The 21,339-nt window shown below is 34.8% G+C and overlaps 1 protein-coding gene across 2 annotated transcripts in view; it reads right to left on the bottom strand.

Moving 5' to 3' along the window:
• Window positions 1-638: 638 nt before the first annotated feature.
• The window catches only part of LOC106869812 (uncharacterized), a 32,163-nt gene continuing 11,462 nt past the window's right edge, over window positions 639-21,339 (bottom strand). The window contains exons 2-6 of one of the 2 annotated variants that reach the window (XM_014915694.3): window positions 12,394-12,519; window positions 11,757-11,860; window positions 11,005-11,134; window positions 7,841-7,888; window positions 639-5,323 (exon numbers count right to left, since the gene is read on the bottom strand). In XM_014915694.3, the coding sequence (XP_014771180.1) occupies window positions 4,813-5,323; window positions 7,841-7,888; window positions 11,005-11,134; window positions 11,757-11,860; window positions 12,394-12,519 (919 nt within the window). In that variant the 3' untranslated portion in view covers window positions 639-4,812. The remainder of the gene's footprint in view (window positions 5,324-7,840; window positions 7,889-11,004; window positions 11,135-11,756; window positions 11,861-12,393; window positions 12,520-21,339) is intronic. The other variant, XM_014915696.3, reaches the window with a different exon arrangement.

Below are 21,339 nucleotides of genomic sequence, written 5' to 3'. Positions count from 1 at the left end.
TAAACCAATATTTACATGTTACTTATAACTTATCTACTTCAAAATCCAACATTCCAAATTTTTCCGCAAAATATGAATACTTTATCCTGTTCCTGCTGTTCTATTTCCTTATCTGTATTATATATATATATATATATATATATATATACATATATATATATATAAGTCCTATGCCTTTATACATTCTGTTCAGGCTAAAGTTTAGTAAAAGATTGATAAAAATATCTCCTAAGTATTAAAGCTCTTAAATGATTAAAAAATCCAGATACTTGTTGAAACGGACCATAACAGTAAGAAAGTTCTAACTCAAAGGGACAGGTGGAGAAGCAGTGCTCTCAAAAATTATTTAAACACTGATAAGTATGTAGAGATAATACAGCTAACTGTTTGGTTTGTTTCATAAAAGACTTGTGGGCTGTGAAACAAAAGTTCTGAGATGCATTTCTGGAGAAGAAGGATTTAACCAAGAATTTAATACAGAGTTTCATGGGGCAGGGTTGTTATTTGAAAATGTTGTGAAACATAATTGGAGAGGTGAGTTTGTCCAGTAGAATTAAATGTGTGCAGGAAAAGGAAGTGTTACGTTCAGAAACCTTTACATAGAAGAAATTGAAGAAAAAGTGAAGACACAGCCCAGATAAATTGTGCAGTCTCATTTTTTTTTTGTCTTTTTGTTTTTAATATCAATTCTATAAGTAAACAGTAAATGCTGAAAAACATTTGGAAATAAAGAGGTGGAGAAATTCTTAGCCTGAATTTATTAATGTAAAGAAATGCAAACTGATGAAAGCATATACCTTGATAATTATTTGTGAATGAATTCAAAACACAATTTTGTATCACTAGTTGACAAACCCCATGGTAAAACCCTGAACAAGAAGAGCTATAATCAAAAGGGATTCCAGCCTTGATTCGACCATCTTTGTTTGAAGGTGGTTTGGCTATTTCTTGGAGATCAAACTGTGTATAGTCTCCATCAGTAGCTCAGGATAAGTATCTAAAGGAAGCAATTCCATCTACTAATCAAAAAAGTAAATATGATGATTTGCATATTTATACTTAATACATTCTGGCAGATTAGAAGAGTGAATATACTAATCACTTGTGTTTCATGACAAGAAAACAGCTTAAAGCAGTGAGTGGGTTTCCATAATTCATCAGTGCAAGGGACTCTGGAACATTTTATATTTCAACATCATTGTGTCTTATCAGCCAAAGGCACTCAGACTAATGAATCTAACAAGAGTTCAAGGCTCTTGTTTATAACTTTAGTAGCAAACAAATAGTTTGCTGAAGCATGTTGACATCTGCCAACCAGTACTAAATCATAATATGCATGGTGAACAGTGAGAATCAAAACGATGACTTACATATTCTTAATACATTCCGGCAGATTTGAAAATGAATATGTTAATCAATATTGTGTTTCGTCACATGGCAGTGATGGGAAAAAAATGGCAGGAATGAAAAGAGTCCAAACCTCAAGAAATAAAGTAATCAAAAGTAAAAAATATAAATTCTTTTAACAATACGGAAAATTTGTCTAAAGATAAGAAATAAATCCAAAGAGCCCAAATTGGGAGTAACTATCACTTTTAGCAGTATAGACAGATTGGAGAATGCATAATTATGATCCTGGAGGAAAAGATCTATTATGGTCTCTGATTATGGAATTCTCAGAAAATAAACCCATAGAGAAATGATATTAGAAGCAAAATATTTTTTCACCAAAATATTATTTTCTAAACAACTGAGAATATATTTTGTTGATTATTCAAGAAGTCTGATCCCTCTCACTTGCTAAGTCCTCTTATTCTAACATAAATAAAAAGGGCCAATTATTTCTTTTGAAGCATTAAGGCAAATGCTTAGAGGGAAATTTACAGATGTTAATGTAGTACAATAACATCCAGTATTCAGTGACATGACAGAGCTAATACAATTTCTAGCTTTAGCTCAAAGCAAAAAACTTCATGGAACAAGATTTACTTGATTTAGCTGCTCCTCTTGGAATAAGACAAGGTTTATAAGACAACACAAACAAAATTTGAAGCTCAGGATGTAAAGGGACAAAACTGAATATCACAGTCAGCACTACAATTTCCTTAGTAATATTTTACCACTAAAGTCGGTTTAATAATATACATTCATCTATTCTTGGATGACTAGTTTAACCCTCTTAGATCATCTCTTATGGCACCTATTGTTGTCATTGCAAAAAAAAAAAAAAAAAATGCCAAAAGTACCGAGATAAAATTCTTTAGTCACTGTATTTATTACATACTTAGAGATCTTTGAACTACAGTGACTTACAGACTCAGTTACTTTCAGTTGGGATTATATGCATACAAAAATTAAATAGTTGTGTTTGGGTCCAAAATATTCAACAATAATAATTCTCAAACTAATGTGAAGCAATACTCTAAGATTCAAACAATTTTAAACACAATCCAACATACGTGATGAGAGTTAGCTTCATTAGTTCAGTTTTTAACAATGAATGAATATATATATATATATATATATATATATATATATATAGCTCAAAAAATAGTCATGGTCTAGAGTATTCTAGGTGCTATGTTAACTGAAGTACCTTTCTAATTAAAAAAAAAAAAATTAAAAAATTGAGTAATGATCAACATTGGTTTCAGAATAATTATTTTCGCTGTATGTGAGCATAAGTACACACATGATGTAAACCTGACTGACCATATGATGGATCACATGACAAACTACATCTACACTTTCTTTTTCTTTTAGAGAACTAGGACATTGATTATATTTAACTGATCAATGTTTTTATACATGGTGCTCCAGCATGACTGTAATCCTTTGAGTGTAATCATTAAAAAATGTGTATGAGGTCGCTCTTGAGTTCTACTGGTAACCTGCAACCCAGTACAACCAGTCGCAAGGTAGGCCATCAGGAAGTAACCTATCAATACCTCTAGGCCTGCTTGGAAAGTAGGGTTGTTTTTAGACACCCTATGGAATGAAAAACAAATCCAGTTGAAGGATGAAGAAGCTCAGGAAAATCAATGGCCATCCAATTACATGATACGTATGTATGTATATATGTATGCAAGAGGACTTAGTTTCTGGTTTGGCATCCTAGATATGCATTTAGCTTACTGGGATTGGTTGGAAACTGGCATGATCAACTAATCCAGGAGATGGAAAACTAATAGAAAAGCTTGAGAACTATGTTGATCATTATGGCAAACATTTGCACCAACATTCTCTGACGAGCATTTCCAAAAAGTGTGGTTGATCCTATACATTCCTTTGCAAATCAAGTGTGGATAGACTAATAGCCATTACACTGGCTGTTAAACCTTCATACAAAGTTGACAGGAGAACTCACTATATAGGATTAAAGCTTATACCGTCATCTTAAATTTTGAAGCATCTTATTTCTTTATGATGCTTTAAAATATATTACTTACACTTAAAGACTTTGCAACTAAAATGTTGTTTAAACTAAACGTTATTTGTGAACAAACCAGGTTCTTCCCTAATATTAGAAAATGCATGCCAAACCACTCAAGTGTGTCGATACTTCTTAGCCCACAGCAATGCGATGCAAAGTATCTACATCACTGGTTTGGTTGAATACACTTGGTCAGCAGATTGAGCACCCAAAGAACATGTTATTGGATTAAAATTAGTATTTTAAAAATATATAACAATAGATAATGTAACAAACAATGGAACAGGAGAGAAAATTGTGTTAGCATAAATATAACACCTTAAATACTGTGGCAGCCAAATGAGTTTCTTTGGCAAGAGATTTGGAATGTTTTCCTTCAAATATTAATATTGTGAATAAAGAAAAAAAATTAAAGTTAAAAAATACATAGTTATTTGCTTGGCAGAGTTTGAAAGAAAATCTCCAAGCTGGAGAAGAAGTCAACTTAACTTTCTTTTGTGGAACTATTCTGTTGCTTTTCATTTTTAAGCAGGGTTTAAAAATTGATGCTGCAAAATGTGTGATTTTATATATATTATATATATAATTGTAAAGGCCAATTTGGGAAATATTCTGTTTTTGTTATTGAGTATTCTGAGGTAGAGAAGCTAATTCCAAGGCCAGACTTTCTCTCACAGTATATCAATCTCAACTCTCCAAGCATGCTCACACATTCAACCTTAGATTTTTGCACCCTATTCAATCACTCCTTTCATATCAAATTATACAACGGACCCAACATCAAAATCACACACACTTTACAATTAGCCATCGGCACCCTAACATTCTCAAACAACTTTCACTCAGAGCATTGATACCCCTACCCCCTGGCAACACTGAAAGGAGAAGAGAAGTCCATATATATATATATATATATATATATATATATATGGACTTTATATATATAAAACCCTCCCTCATTCTGCTATTTTTGGTGAAGATACATGCAGTAAGAAACCATAACACTTTTCAAGATGCCACTGTGGTTCCCCCAGAAGAAATAGTTTAGTTTGTTTGGTTATCTCTGTTGTAAAAAAAGTGGATGCATGAATATTTAAAAAAAAAAAGAAAAACGTGGTGTAGTGGTGGACCAAGTTATAGGTGAGATGTCTCAAAGTTTATGCATGTATATGTGTACAAATGCACTGTCTGACACAAAAATGTACATTGTGCATATAGGCTTTACACACCTCTCTAAATTTGTTCATCTTCACTTTTCATGCACACATTCATACCCAAAATATATAGGTATATATACATACACATTTATGGAATATATACATGCATATCCCAGAAGTTATACGCACACACAGTATATATTCACACATTCAATGTCACAATCACTTTTCACTCTCTTTAGTTTGTTCACACTTTTCAGATTCCTTCCCAACATCCTGTAACTGCCATGGAGTATCTGACTCAGCAGAATGTAAAGATTCAGATGCTTGTGGGTTTTTATTATCAACAAGCTCTTCTGCCAGTTCTTGTTCTTCCACTTGTGGCTCTGTTGGTTGCATTTCAGCTTCCAGGGTTTCAATTTCTGTCAAGGGCTGCATCTCCAGCTGGGTCTGTTTTAATGGAACCCTCTCGGAATCTTCCACAGAAAGTTCACATATCTCTGGTGAAGAGGGCAAGTTGTGGGGGTTAGCTGTCTTGGCAGCTGGCGAGAAGGATGGCACTTCTGGTGAGGGGAGAGGAGGCGAAGGCAGTGCAATTACCAATGGCTGAAAGTGGACTGAATTCATATTTGTAGGGTCTTGATGGTCCTGTGGTGAATTGGAAGACACCAACTGCAATGGCTCGAGACATATAGATGCAGATGCAGCAGCAGCTGCCTTTTCCTTGCGTTTTCTGCAACAAAAGACAATGAATGAGAGAAAAACTGATCTGCATCTTGATATTCAAATTCAAAGACAAAAAAAAAAGATAGAACAAATAAAAAACTTTAGAAATATAGCTAAAAATTGTAAATTAAGAAATCTTTAGGAGAATCTACACAATCATTATAGATATCAAGCAAAAAAACATACTTTAATCAATCATCAATATTACAAAACAAAATCTCTTGATCTGATCTTTCTTGATCAACTCTTTAACTTTGCCAAAACTGCATCCCTACTTCCCCTAAAACAGATTTCCTCTTCATGGCCAGAAAATAATTCAATCCTCATCAATTGGTGACCCTCTATGAAACTCGAACAAGATCCAAATTACAGTGCTCATATGTATAGAACAGTGTTTCTACTTTCAACTAAATACGTATCAGAGAACATGTAATAGAAAGCCAACCTATCAGTTACTAAAAACATCTTCATCAATGGGTAACAATCTCTGGTTAAAAAACATGTGTAATGATATCTATGTCTTCAACAATGGCTTCCATTCCTCTGAACTGTACTACCTCAGTCTAAGTCTACATGGTCCATGAAGCTCACATTTTTCTATTCATTCTTACAGATTTGGTAAAGTGCTCTGAACCCTTTACTTAATCCATCCTTTGCCTAACTTTGGCCATGCAGTATCCCTCCTTCCCCCACACTATTCCTACTGATATCAACTTTCAGCAATTCATGTTGCACCAAAGAAACCTCACCAATCAAAGGTACTTCCTCTCCTGATGAAAAGAATTCATGAAAGCTAGATTTATTCAATATTTAGGTTGCAAACCCCAGAAAAATTAACATATTTTAAAACCTATTTATGGAGCAGGAATAACTCTGAAAAAAGCTCAAAAAACTGTTACAAGCAAACTCTATAAAGTTTGCATCAAGAGTGTGCATGTGATGCAAAAGACAAACTAAAATATATAAATAATGCATGATAGCAAGACATAAGCACTAAGTGTGGAGGTTGGAGAGAGGAATCGAGCAAGATTCATTGGATGTGTAAGGTTAATTTGCAGACAAAAGGTGGAACCAAAGCAATCTGAGAAATTAGTTAAGCATTAAAAAGGTGTTGGCTATTCAATGTTAAACTGAGCAGGAGTGCAATGTAATGTGTACCCATAGTAGACATTTAAAAAAAAAAAAAAACTGCTGGACCTCATAGCAGACTGAGAAGTATGACAATATGCAATACTTCACAAGTGTCTAACCAATACCAGTATGAAAAAAGGGTAATGTGATTCCCAGTTGTCTGAGTATGTCAATGTTTAGAAAGACAGCTAAAAATAGTTGATAACAATTAGTATGATGGCGTAGCAAGAAGCTTGCTTCCCAACCACATAGCTCCAGTTTCAGTCCCACTGCGTGGCACCTTGGGCAAGTGTCTTCTACTATAGCCTAGGGCTGACCAAAGCCCTGTGAGTGGATTTGGTAGACGGAAACTGAAAGAAGTCCATATTGGGTGTGTGTGTGTGTATATATATATATATATATATTTATGTTAGTCCCCCCCCCCCCCACCATCACTTGACAACTGATGTTAGTGTACTTACATCCCCATAAATTTAGTAGTTCAGCAAAAGAGACTGACAGAATAAGTACTAGGCTTACAAAGAATAAGTCCTAGGGTCAATTTGTCCAACTAAAGGCAGTACTATGGTATGACTGCAGTCAAATGACAAAGAAATAAAAGCATGTATCTTTGTGAGTTGAGTTCATTCTGATTTCAATACCAGGCTGAAGATATTTTGATTCACATATCAACAGCCAAAAGAAAAATGTTCCTCTTAACCTACTAGAAGATCAATTATTCAGAAACATACTTCATCCCACTCATTTGTTGCATCCAACCCTACTATCCCCATTCCTTCTTCCCCAGAATATCTGCTTTCTGAAATGTTCCTGCTCACACAGAACTTTAAAGGTATCGATCTAACCAGTCCAAGAGTGCCTGCAAGGACCACAAACTCTGGCCCTTCTAGACTCAATGAGTGAGTGAGCAACTAAGTATAGCCCTATGAGCTGGCAGAAACAAATGAAACCCACATATTTGCTCCCTGTATAAATAAGAATGCCACTGGTCTCAACTTTGGTATTCGTGTGTACAATTGTAAGGAGAAATCTCCACATCAGTTGGCATGAGTACCAGTAATACAGAACAGCTGATTCAATCAACAAGACTCAAGCCCCTAGCTAGCCTAATTACACCTTCCATCAGAAGTCTTTTAACAATAGCATAATGACTTTACATTGACCCAATATAACATTTATTGCTAAGCGGACATAGAATCAAGTCACTCTAATCATGACTATACAAACATAATTAGTTACAGTCTGTCTAGAAGTATATTAACCAATGTGACTTATTCTAAAGCTGAGGATGTGATTTAAGGGTGATTAGGTTGCTATTTCTAGCAGGTCAAGTGACCACAGAGGCTCTCCCATGGGAACTGGTGTAATGGATTGCATCAATCGCAGTACATACCTAGTACTTATTTTGCCAAGTTTGTAGGGACAACAGTCATAATCAATCCTAGCAGAAATAAAACAAAATACTTTTAAGATAATTTGTCTTATACTCTTCACTTTCTACCAAATCACAACCTTTACAATATTGCCATTCCTAAAGGTAGCGAATTAAACATACTTTGAGATGGGAGTAAATTACATGTTAAAGGATACAGATATGGCTGCATGATTAAGAAGTCCTCTTTACAACCCATTGGTTCCAGGTTCAAATCATCCCACAAAACCTTAAACAAATGTCTTCGGTAAGGTGCATTCCAGAAGTTTTGAGACTTTTAGAATAGGTAGTTCTGTCCTAGATAATTGTAATTTCAGTTTAGCATTACTATACATCAAATAAGCTGACCTGCCAACTTATTCTACATTGAAGAAGATGGCTAACAGCACTTTGAACACACCCTACTAAACACTGCACATTAGTCTGCAGAATGCAGTCAGTGGATGAAGACAACTTGGAAGCTCACTCAATATGCAATAAAATCTTGTATTAAACTAGGCAAAATGCTACAGAAATTTATGAAATGCTCCAGACTGCTTATGGATTCACTTGCAGGAGCCAAGCATTTTTTTCTTTTTTTTGCTAGCATAAAAGGTTGCAGGAGAGTAGAGAAGAGGTAAGAAACAATGAGATGTGACAGGGAGGTCAAAACATCAGAGCTGGTTGAAAAAAATTTGCTATTTTCTGGAAGAAGACCACCAAGTGTCTATAAAGACTAAGCCTGCAGTTTGGAGTTGAGGTGGCAACTGTACACAGAATTATCCATGAAGATCTGAGCATGCACAAAATTTATGCAAAGTTTGTTCCCAGGGTACTCAATGACAATCAGAAGGAAAGATGTGTTGGTGACAGCAGGGTGATGGTGGAGTTCATTACCTCCTATCAAAGATTAGAGTTTCTGGTGACCTGTGACAAAAGCTGGATCTACTTTCATGATCCAGAGACCAAGAGACAGAGTGCACTATAGAAGCAGCCTGGCTTCACCAGACCCAAGAATACTAATATTGATACCCTTTTTTAACATCAAGTGCATCTGCTAGACAGAACCCAGTGCATATAGATAATGCCCAACAAAGTGTACTTTGAAGGTTTTGAGGGAGTTCAGGAAGAGATTCCCTTGCAAAAGGCCAGAGCTCCTCCATTCAGGTCAGTGGCCTCTGCACCAGGTCAATGCACTGCCCACAGTTACATCCTGGTGACCAACTACTTGACAGAGAGGGATATCAAAACTGTTCCTCACCCTCCCTACAGTCAAGACCTTGCTCTCTCTGACTTGATTGTTCCTCAAGCTGAAGGAGAGCCACGTGGGCAGTTGTTTTGAAGACTGAGAAAATGAAGAAGGCTGTAATAAGAATCCTGGGCTCCATCACCTTGAAGGGCTTCCATGAGAACTTCACAAAGAGGCTGGAGTACTAGAATAAGAGCATTAAAATCTGAGGATCCTACTTTGAAGGAGATTAAAATTTTGTACTTTGAAATCAATATCTCTTTAAAAAGAGTCTGAAAATTTCTGGAATGCACCTTATGCCATAGTCTTAGGCTGACCAATGCTTTGTAAGAGGAATTTAGTAAAAAGAAACTGTATAGAAGTCCATCATTACTTGTATCAGCATTCACTAGGGATTAAGATGAGCCAATTCCAGCCAGTGACTCCACAAACAGAAGCTCGTTATACCTGACAATCACAGATGTCTGACACTGCACACCACATTGCAAGAACCAGATATTGATTCAAAATCAATGTTTTCATCACACTTATACACATATGCCTGTGCAGTGATAATGATGTAGCTTTCAAATGACAACCACCCAACTGTAATTTTGCAAGAAGTATTCACAGATAAAAAGACATTGATAAGCAATTCTCATTTTCATGTAAACACAATGCATAATTTAACCTCTTAAACTAAACCAACCTTTTTAATTTATTATTAATAATTATCTTAATTATTATACTTCATTTATCTGCTTTATATAAATTTTCCTCATTTATTTGCTTTATGTAAATTTTCCACTGATAACACTGAAGGGAGGCAGAGTAAATGGGAGATAAAATGCGATTGAGATTTGTAAAAGAGTATAAAATGTTCCAGTGTGGGAAGATGTAAATTTAATCTTAGTATTTAAACTGGTCATATCAAGCCTAAATATTCTGTCTGGTGCTCAAATTACCAGCTCTGGCCTCTCACACTTGCTCTACAATGTCATTCAAAAATTAATCATTGAAATCTTGAAGCCATGAGACAATACATAATTCAAAACATTGTAAAATAAGCATTACATTTGATAGGGAAAACAAAGTTAAAAAGCATTTACTGACAAACCACCGCAACCAGTACTAACTTTTACAACCAGATATCCAAGGTAGATCAAAAACTCAAAAAACAGATCAAACTTCAGTGATAAGCTTCCCAGATATGATGAAGCACAGACAAGATTCTAAAATGTGTTGTATTGCATATTCTCTCAAACTTATTCTGGTTGTTCAAAGTTTGTTTGCTTTCTTGAAATAAGTTCACTTATCTGTACAGATGGAACATCTATTTTAACTAAGACTAGTATTTAGCAGAGAATTCTATAAATGTATACATATTTAAAATATTTTAAAGAAATTAATGACATTTTTTTTTTTTTAATATTTCAAAGCTTTCAATAAATTTCTGAGGAAATATATATTGGTAATTACAATTTCACAAACTTAAAATATTACATATAAGGTTCAATTATTTCCAAGTCAGCCAAGATTAAAAAAACTCATGATCAAAAGATCACCCCACATGTTCAATCATCTTTTTTATAAATCTAGCTACATAGTCCAACATGTCCTATTTTGAAGGATAGAAGAGTGCAATTTGAGGAAAATTGGATAATGCTTTTCTGCCAGGTTAAACTTCCACATTGTTTTGACTCTTATTCTACATATCAACAAGCCTAACCTTCAATTGTTCCAGAATCCTATAAATGCATATTTCAACTAGTTTCAACTCAAAATTTTTATTGTGAATGCAGACTTAACTCCAAGCTGAGATCAGTGGCATAATTACTAAAACTACTGAAATGTTAAAAGACATGAAAAAAAAAAAAATCTTTTCTTCATCCAAAAAGCACAAATAAATAAAACTTACTTTTTCCAGACAGCTTTTACAATGAAGAACAAGATGATCATGATGAAGAAACTTGCACTGCAAATGGCAGCTAAGGTTCCAATAGAGAGTTCATGAATTGATGGTAAAGGCTTAGAGCCCTGAGCTAGTTCTGCAGAACAAGAAAAGTCACAGATTTGAAAATACATACATACCATTTAGATAGTATTTTGAAAGTACTGAGAAATTTGTAAATAGGTCTTAATTTTTTAGAGCGACTCAAATTTGCTATTATTTATAGCTACGTTTGCATTTGAGTAACTTAATAAAAAAATCACACTAATGTGTGTGTGTGCATACACACACACACACAAAATTTTTTTTTCAGTATAGCCTTGCTGAATAGTTAATTTGTATCATTTTACAATTGTGTCTTTCCAAGAAACTACCATTTAGCACAGTCTGCAAACATCTTCAAGCATAACCTTTAGGTGATCAATGCCTGCAAATATAATTTGGTAAATAGAAACAGTGCAGAAAACTATCAGACACAGATCTGCATAAATCCTTCACTAATATATACTAAGAAACAATGTAAACAGCAGTGAGTAAACCGACAAGCTGATATATATCTTAACATTTGAGGTTTCATTTTTTTTTTTTTTTCTGCTGAAGTGGCCGATGCTTCTTTGTTACTCTCTGGCTACTATAAAACAGTGAACCAGTGGTTGGCTTATTAGGAATATTCACATTGTTCACAAAAAATACAATATTACGAGAAAAAGCAAACTTACCAAAACAAGTTTCACTATCAGATTTAGCCCAGCCTGGACAACAGTCTAACACTGTGTGGTATATAGTTATATTTTGGTCATATCGTTTCAAACAAGTTGTTGTCCTAGTGGAAAATATATAAAAAGGATGATGGACTTGTGGACAGGAATAAGCTTCTAATGATCATATTTTTAACACAGACATGAAATGCACACATGGCCTGTCAAGTGTTTGTTTTATATACCTCATTTATAAAAGTAGGTCACTAACAAGCTTTGTCCAAACAAGACAATGTAACAAGAACAATTTATTTTCACAGCAAAAAATTGATTAAAAAAGAAAAAGAGCATAAGTCAAATGCTATACTATTAACTAGATGCTTCATATGACAGTGGGAAGATACAACTATCTATTCTTACAATAGAGATTGATTGGAAGATGCTATGAGAGATCTAGACTCAATATTGTGCATGCAGCAAGACTTAAATTGCAAACTAATATCTTATTCTAAACAGCATTAAACAGTTGAATAACATGGTTAAAAAGATTTTTTTTTTTAATGTGTATAATTTTCAGAAATCTGGAGAGAAATTAAAGATACTAACAAAACTCAAATACAAGGAAAAGTTCAAATAAAAAGCTCATTGTATAACATACTTGTAAAAAGTACACGAGTCCAAAGAAAAAAATCCACAACGAGTGACATATTTTTGAATGCATTTCTTTCTCTCAACAACTTCCCTTGTTTTCTCTTCCTTGACGCTCTTTTGGCACCATCTTCCACTGCAAAGGGATTAAAAGAAAAGAACTTTTTAAAAAGATTGAGGAGAGGAATCAGTAAGTCATCCTAAATTCTTGGAAAGTAAATCCATCATCCCCACCAACTGTTCAAGATTTTCCAGGAAATATTTTCAAATCAGCTGATTACCAGTTAGACCAATATTCTGCAAGTACCCAGGGATATGTGAAGGAATGTGTCTAAGTGATTAGGGTGTTGGACTGATAAAGACATGAGTTCAATTCCTAGACTGGGCAGTATGCTGCATCCACGATCAAAGCACATCATCTCACATTGCTCCAGTCTATCATCATCATCATCATCAGTTTAACATCCATGGCTTTGGGTGGTTTGACAGGAACTGATGAGCCAAAGTTCTGTGCAAAGCTCCAATGTCCATTTGGAATGGTTTCTATAACTGGATTCCCTTCCTAAAGCCATTTACTTCACAGCATGTACTTGTGTACTTTTTACATGGCACTGGCACTAGTCAGATGAAAATGAATACAGTTGATTGCTGCTTCAGCCCTCCTTGTCACATCCTTGATATTCTGCTGGATCAAGGTTGAGAAGGAATATGTCTACTCATGACTACATAGGCAGTGAAAACAATTTGCCAAAGTGGTACAAACTCCCAGGTTATATTCACTTGTGGATGAGTTAAACCTGTACATGTATACAGCCAAGGATTTCCTTCAAATTACATTATCCATACCGCCTTTTTACATAGTTTGCTAGAATAGTCCGTCTCCCTTACATCACTTTATACTAAGTGACAATACTTTGGCTTGCTGGATCAACAATTCATATGCTGCTACTACAGAAAGGAATACATCAAAATATCCTCAGCCCAGAGAACTATACCTAATGCTTACAACAGTGTGAACACTGCAAAAGCACTCAAGAGCCATAGAGTGGTAACTTTGATATTGGTACAAAGCATTTTTTTTTTAATTATGTCAGAATATGAGGGTCCGGTACCTATAGTGTAAATTTGTTCAAATAAATACCAGTAGACAAAACAGATTCTTGGTCACAATTTTGGAAAGTTTAACGAGGAAATTTGTCATATGAGACATAGTAGGAATGATAAAACAGGTGGGTTTACCTCTTGCAAAATATCAACTACTTGGCAAAAATGCAGTAACAAATTGGCCAGTTATTCACAAAACGAAATCAATACAAGAGGCTTGGTTTACCTGCTAGATGCAGACAGAGACACAAAGGTACCAAGAGAGCTCTAAAGAAATGGGTAGACAATATGAGAAAAGATAGGAGGAAAGGAATTAAAGCAGACATAGGATGGGGAGCTCAGGATTAGAGGGCTTCTTTAGGTATAACATTCAAGCAGGTTCAAAATCTAGAAACATTCAAACTTCCCTTTGATAAAACATTTGAAATATTTAGAGAGGTGGTGTAGAAGAGGGTGAGATAGAATGAATACAGAGTAACCAGAGACTATTGTGATGATGAAAACCAGAGAAGACAACCTCCTCCACCTTGATATATAATTCCCATCACCCTGACAGCTAATTTATAAGAGGACAGCAGTAAAACTGTAATAAACCCTCATCTCAGTCAACTGTTACCATGCTAACCATGAGAATATTACACTAAAATGACCAGTCTGTGTTCCCCTAACATTTAATGACATTTAAAAGATGATCTTGCCAATAAATAATTAAACCAAGCTTTTATCCTTTTCATATCCTCAAAGGAGGTGTGTGTGTATGTACACACATACACACACAAATGCATATATTTGTGTGTGTATGTATTATACATGTATATACTGAAGAGATACTATTTTAGGTTTGTGCTTTAGTTTTCCCTGAATCCTTGCTTGCTCGCTCTCTCCCCTATACTACAGAGAATGACATGACAAAGAAATACTTAGTTACTCATGAAGGGACTTCCAAAATGAACACATCGAGAATGTGTGTCTGAATTCAGAACACAAAGATCCTGTCCAACATTAATAATTCCATAACTGCACCACCCAAGACTGCAGGACAAATATCATAAAGAACTGTATCCAATGGTTTACTGACTGCCAGTTCATCTGCAAATGCATGGACATACACACACTTGGATTGCATTACCCTACTCAATAAAACAGACCAAATATCATGTACATAGTGTTAATGTTTGATTTTGTACAAATGTATGGAAGCCTGTGGCATATAAAAACAAAAATAGCTATAAAGAAATTATATATATATATGAGGTTAGGTGTAAATATACTGGCATTCCATTGGTTACAACAAGGATTTCAGTTGATCTGATCAACAGAACAGCCTGTTTGTGAAATTAACGTGCATGTGGCTGAGCACTCCACAGACATGTACCCTTAATGTAGTTCTCAGGAAGATTCAGCATGACACAGTGTGACAAGGCTGACCCTTTGAAATACAAGTACAACTCATTTTTGCAAGCTGAGTGAACTGGACAGAGCATTGTCAAGAATTGAACTCTTAACCTTATGATCACGAGCAAATTACCCCAACTACTAAACCACGCACCTTCACTTAGTTATGAATAGTTAAGAGGAATCATTTTACAGACTTTTACATTGTGTATTTTATAATATTTATAATGTTTTTTTCAATCTAGTCATCCGTCTTATTACTGGATAGACATGGTTTTAAACTGGATTCAAACCAACTCAGAAACTATTTCTTTACTGAAGACACTAAACTTAGGATAGTTACATGAAGGATCCTAGCTAGAATTCAGTTAATGATGTGTTTGTGTGTGTGTGTGTGTGTGCGTGCACATGCACACACATTGTCCCCCACAAAAATGTGTACACACTTTAAAAGCAGATAATTTCCATTGTGGATTTGACCCTTTAGAAATAATGAAGGGAGCCAGACCAAGCTTTGAACAGAGGAAATTTAGTCCTAAAGTACTACTGGAAGTTTGAAATACAGTTGAAGTGCAAAAACAGTTTAGGTGGAGTATCAAACAAATCCATCTATGTGACTTCCCATCACTTGAAGTAGAGATAAGTCAAAAAAGATAGAACTATTTAAAATGTCCCCAAGTAGTATTCCAGAAAATGACCTACACAAAGCAAGAAAGGATACCAGAAATGTATTTCTCGAGTTGAAGAAAATCTGTGTAACAAGCAAGTCATAGACAAATTTCAAAATCAAGCATTCTGAAGTGCTGTCATTGAAAACTTCTATTCTAAGAGTAGTCCAAGATCTCAACAAAGATTATCCAGACAGAAGTGTAGAGTTTTTCAAGTGGTACTTTAGAAGATATGTAGAGGATGCACACTTTCCAACAAAGACTGGAGTAAGGAGGTTAAATTTAAATTAAATGGCTCAATCAATCATCACAATTGCACTCACTGGGAACTTAAGCATCTGCATACTACAGAGGCATATGTTAATTTATTAGGATCTACTGATTTATCAAAAGGATTGGACTTCTTTTTTGTTATGGTACAGTGAATGCTTCCATTAACTTTAACATGTGACAATGTCATGTTGAGCATTCAAGAAGACATTGAAGATGTAGAGATTTATTTCCAGCAAGATGGGGTACCTGACATGTTCACCAGACCTCATGCCAATAGATTTTTTATGGAAATACTCAAGGGATAAAGTTTACAGTACAATCCCAGCAACAGACAAATCAGGAGAAGCCACTGAACAAAAGTGCACAGAGATACCGAACAAAATTTTTCTTGATCTCCACAATTCCATCGTTTTATCAACAGTGCCTGGACCAGAACAATCACCAGTTTGAAAACAAACTTCCATTTAAAAAACTGAATTGTCTAGATTCCATTAGATTTCAAAAATGAAATTCATTTCAATAAACACTGACTTATAGTCATTCAATGTGTGCATACATTTTGGAGGATACTCTGTTTTTATGTGTGTATGTATATATTCACTTTGTAAGGTGGTTGGTGCCAAGAAGGGCATACTGCCATAAAAACCATGCCAAAACAGACGGTGAAACCCAGTGTAGTCTTCTGCCTAGCCAGCCCTTATCAATCTGTCCATACCAGAATGGAAAATGGACATTAAATAATAAGAAATAAGACACCTGATTGTAATTGGAGACAAAAATAAATACTGTAAATATACATTTTGATGAGATTAATAACCTAGAAAATTATAGGGTTGGTCCTAATTTAAATAAAAGGGATTGTAGAAAGATCTCATATTAACAGATTAAAAAAAAACAAAAAAACTTAAAACACTAAAGTGGGCCAACTTACCTAGAGAAATTTAGAGTTGCTTGACCTACTAAAAATAGATACATATACTATCAAACCTACACCAACTGATGGTCATTTCTATCTTCTCTAAACATGTATATAATACAATTAGAGAACATGAATAATTAAGATAGCAGTAATATTTGGAAAAAAATCTAATTCAGTCAACAATGCATTCATTCAGTTGTAAGACTTAACAAGGTTCTCTTATTGATTTACGTAACTCATTTCAACACAAGACCAAATATTCATATACAAAATCACTACAACAAAAAGATATTGTAAAAGTGACATTGAACAATTACTACAAATGAAGATGAAGGATTCTTATTGGAAACATGTAACACAGTCGGCAATAAAAAAAAAAAAGAAAATAAGGACACAATGGATTGAGCAATTTGGTCTTTTTCATCACAGGACTTATTTGAAGCTGACCTCAGATTAAACAAAGTTGTCACAATCAGAGGATGAAGAGCCTCAAAGAACTAAGTTTAATTTGTATTCAAATGTAAAACTAGCCACTGGCAAAGTCTGCAAAAGGCCTAGAGGAAAAAGTTGTTTAAACCTTAAATCCAAAACAGTTGCTTACCTGTCAACCTGAAAGTAAAAATTTATTTACTACAGGCACTTACAGTTCTCCTCTAGTACTAGAAAGGACCCTGCCCTGATCTTAGTCTAGATCAAACATTTCAAGGATACTTTAGCAAAACAGTCATCCATCTACCACTTAATCATGAAGGTAATATGGCTTAGAGGTTAGAGTGTTGGGCCCGTCATCATAAAATTGTGGTTTTGGTTCCTGGACCAGGCAATACATTGTGTTCTTGAGCAAAACACTTCATTCTCATGTTGCTCCAGTCCACTCAGCTGACAAAAATGAATAATCCTGCAATGGATTGGCGTCCTGTCCAAATGGGGAACATATAAGCCATGAACCTTGGAAACAGGCCCTTATGAGCCAGTATGACTTGAAAAGGTAACTTTATTTAATGTACACACTGCCTTTCTAAAAGATCTCAGATCTGGTGTCTATTCACATCAGTTGGCTGAAGTGAAGCTTGATAAAGTCTCATAAAAGTGCTTGATAAAGTCTCCTTTCAAGGGATTAAAAACAAACTAGTAATCCATGCCTTATCCAGTAAATCATTTTGCCATAGCTATACTATTATTCACAGAATCTAATTTATACAGATTACTGCCTGAATTATAGTACTATAACCAGAAATGTAAATACATTAACTAAGTTGATACACATAAGAGTTACAGCAGGAAACAAGGGAGAAGGAAGTAGAAATCATGAAACAAATATAATTAACCTTTCAAATTATGCCAACAAGTGTTAAAAAATAAAAACAAACTTCTAAAATACAAAAATGACATTAACCTATGTGTTTATTATATCATTCTGGGAAGTTATGGTTGTCTACCAGACCTACTGACATTATTATTAAAATAAACTTTTAAGCTATCACAAACATATCACACACACTATAAAACATCAATCAGCTAAGTATATTTCATGATTGTGTAGCTAATTCATCTATTTCAATAGAAATAGCAACTTGCTTAAGCCAACCCTAAATCTCCTGTTAGTGACCCAATATACACTATCCATGCTTAAAATATTGTACTTAAATCAAAATCTAATTTGAAATCTCATTCCATAAAACCTCAGTAAGTGACAATTTTGTTATAGAATTTTTATTTCAGTTTTTTTTAAAGATCTTACTATTACTAATAATCAAGAAATTCACTTAATTGCTAGAGAAAGCAGCTCTATCTCCCTCAAATCACATTGCCTTCATAAGATAAAAAAGCAGGGGACACAAACACTGATGAAACATTTTAAATTATAGGTCTCCTAGAGATACACAACCAATAAATTGACCACTGTAGCCCCTAAAATACATGTTGAATGGTCAGAGTTAGAATACTTCTGATTATAGGTCAAACAACAAGAACCTACTCGTAAAATCTGTTTTAAAAGAATGGAGACCATAATTGGAAAACTGAGTAAAGAGGTTTTTATACCAAACAGCTAAAACTTTGATGTCAAGAGAGCATTATTTTTAAAGTTCTCAAGAATAAAGGCACAAAGATAAATGACAAAGCAAGTGTCCAGTAGATCTGTTCTACATAAATCATACCAATTATCACTAAAGGAAAGACTGAAACTTAAGGAAACAAAGGAGTGATTCTTTATAAATATTTCCATTATCTTTAAGGTGTTGGATGTGAAGGTAGTATACTCCTGCACTACCTTTAAAGATTGAGTTATGTGAGGGGTGAGAAAGGATATAATTAAGAGAATGGGTTCAGCAACTTACTATGCTACCCAAAATGGACCATAGGAGAAACATTTGCTGCTATAATTGGCATTGAACTTGCAAAGCTGACAAGAAGTATTGAAGTATCAGTGAAATACAACTGAACAGTGCAAGAGGTATTAACATGATTAGGCAAGAATGAGACAACAGAGTTGATGTAGAGATTATTATCAGAAGTGAAAAAGATGTCAAGGTTATTTTGAGTGTGGTCTGCCAGGGACATATTTAGTAACTGTAGCTAGTCACTAACATAATTCAGAGTGACAAAATATTTAGCCTATGTGCAAGAACTAAGGAGTCATGTATACTGCTAGCAAGATTGGGTCCTTAAGGACATGAAAATTTCATAACTGCTAGTTATTGAATAAGTTGAACCTAGAATTTGAGAAGTGGGGAAAGTGTTTTATGCATGCATGACCATCACCCTTCAGAAATATAGATTGAAATATAGATTGCGACATGAATATTTATGTCTCAGAAGAATAAAGAATGTTAAGGGTTAAAACTAAATAGTGCACAACATTGAAACTGACTTTCTATGGTGCTATAACCAATATATAATCAATGAACTATGAATAAATAACACTTCAAAAGTGCTGCTGCTACTACTAACACAAGCTTACAAAAGCTGGTACCGTTAATTAAATCAACTACCCCTTCCCACACACACACATATATATATATATACTACCAGCAATACACAGGGTTGAATGAATTCAGCCCAGTGTATTCCTCCTTTGCAAAGATTGGTCTTGTGCCAAACAAAGAAAAACCACACTTAAACATTAAAATAATGTAATGAGATTAAAACATACTATATGTGTGCATGTGTGTGTGAGAGAGAGATCATACCTTAAAATTCTTAATTGATAATCTCAGATCAATATTGTAGCAGTTTGCATGGCTATCTTTTAAGACATCATGACTGCACAAATTGAATATAGGACAGTGCAGCATTCTGGACATTATGCTGGGTCTGCTGGTGCTAGCAATATTCTGCCTGTCTATATCAGAATGTATTTTATATTTTATTAAAAACGATGAATCCAACAAAGCACATTTTTGTTAGACTCCTTGTTAAAACATAAATGCTCACACTGAGTATCTTTATTCTAAGCAACCCATGTTCTTATGAACAGGTAACCCCAGGACTGTAATATGCTATTATATATATATATATATATATATATCTCAATCCATCCATAGAAACCATGCAAAAGGTGATGACTGGAGCCTGGTACAGCCCTCTGGCTTGCTACCTCCTGTTAAACTGTCCAACTCACCAGTATAAAAAACAACATCAAAGGATGATGATGGTGATATATATTTATTGTTTCTGTCATTGGATTGTGCCCATGCTGGGACACCACCTTGAATAGCTTAATTGAACAAATCAACCCCAGTACTTGCATTTAAGTCTCGTACTGATTTTATTGATCTTTTATCAAAGTCCTAAGTTACAGAGACAAACAAACCAACACCGGTTGTCAGAGAGTGGTGGGGGACAAACACAAAGGAATACATACGCACACACATATATATATATACATATATACATGATGAGGACATGTGAAAGCTTGAAAGAAATTAAGCCAGCATGCTCCACTGGATGAGTAATGTCAGTGTGCATGGATGACAATGTAAATGATTTAAAAGAAAAACAGGGTATAAGAGGCATCAGATGTGTGCAAGAGAAGACTGCACTGGTATGGTCATGTGATGCATATGGATGAGGACAGCTGAATAAAGAGGTGCCAATCTCTAATTGTGGAGGGAACATGTGGAAGGAGTAGACCCAAGAAGACATGAGATGAAGTGATGAGAAAGGATCAACAGATGCTGGGCCTGACTAAGGAGATGACAAGGGACCAAGACTTCTCCACCATTTGCTGTACTTGAGAACTCAGGGCCACCTATACATTCAGGCATGTCCTTTATAACCATGTATCCACTTCCTCTCCCAGCTAAGAGGTGTCAGTACCATGTAAAAATGTACCGGTACCAGTAGCACATAAAAAGCACACAACACACTCTGTAAAGTGTGTTTGCATTAGGAAGTGCATCCGGCCACAGAAACCATATCAAAACAGATAATTGGAGCCTGGACAGCTCTCCAGCATGAAGCTATAGAAAATGCTTGCCCATGGTAGCAGACAATAGGACTGAAACTATGAAGTTAGGAATCAAACTTAACCAAAGAGCAATGCTTGTGTGTATATATTTTATCTTTCTCTGGTTTCAGGCATAAGACTGCAGCC

Source organism: Octopus bimaculoides, chromosome 6 (assembly GCF_046866305.1).
Source record: "Octopus bimaculoides isolate indiv1 chromosome 6, ASM4686630v1, whole genome shotgun sequence".
In the NCBI taxonomy this organism is placed as follows: Eukaryota; Metazoa; Mollusca; class Cephalopoda; order Octopoda; family Octopodidae; genus Octopus; species Octopus bimaculoides.
Note: the sequence above shows the minus strand (reverse complement) of the source record. Positions and strands in the feature narration are given on the sequence as shown.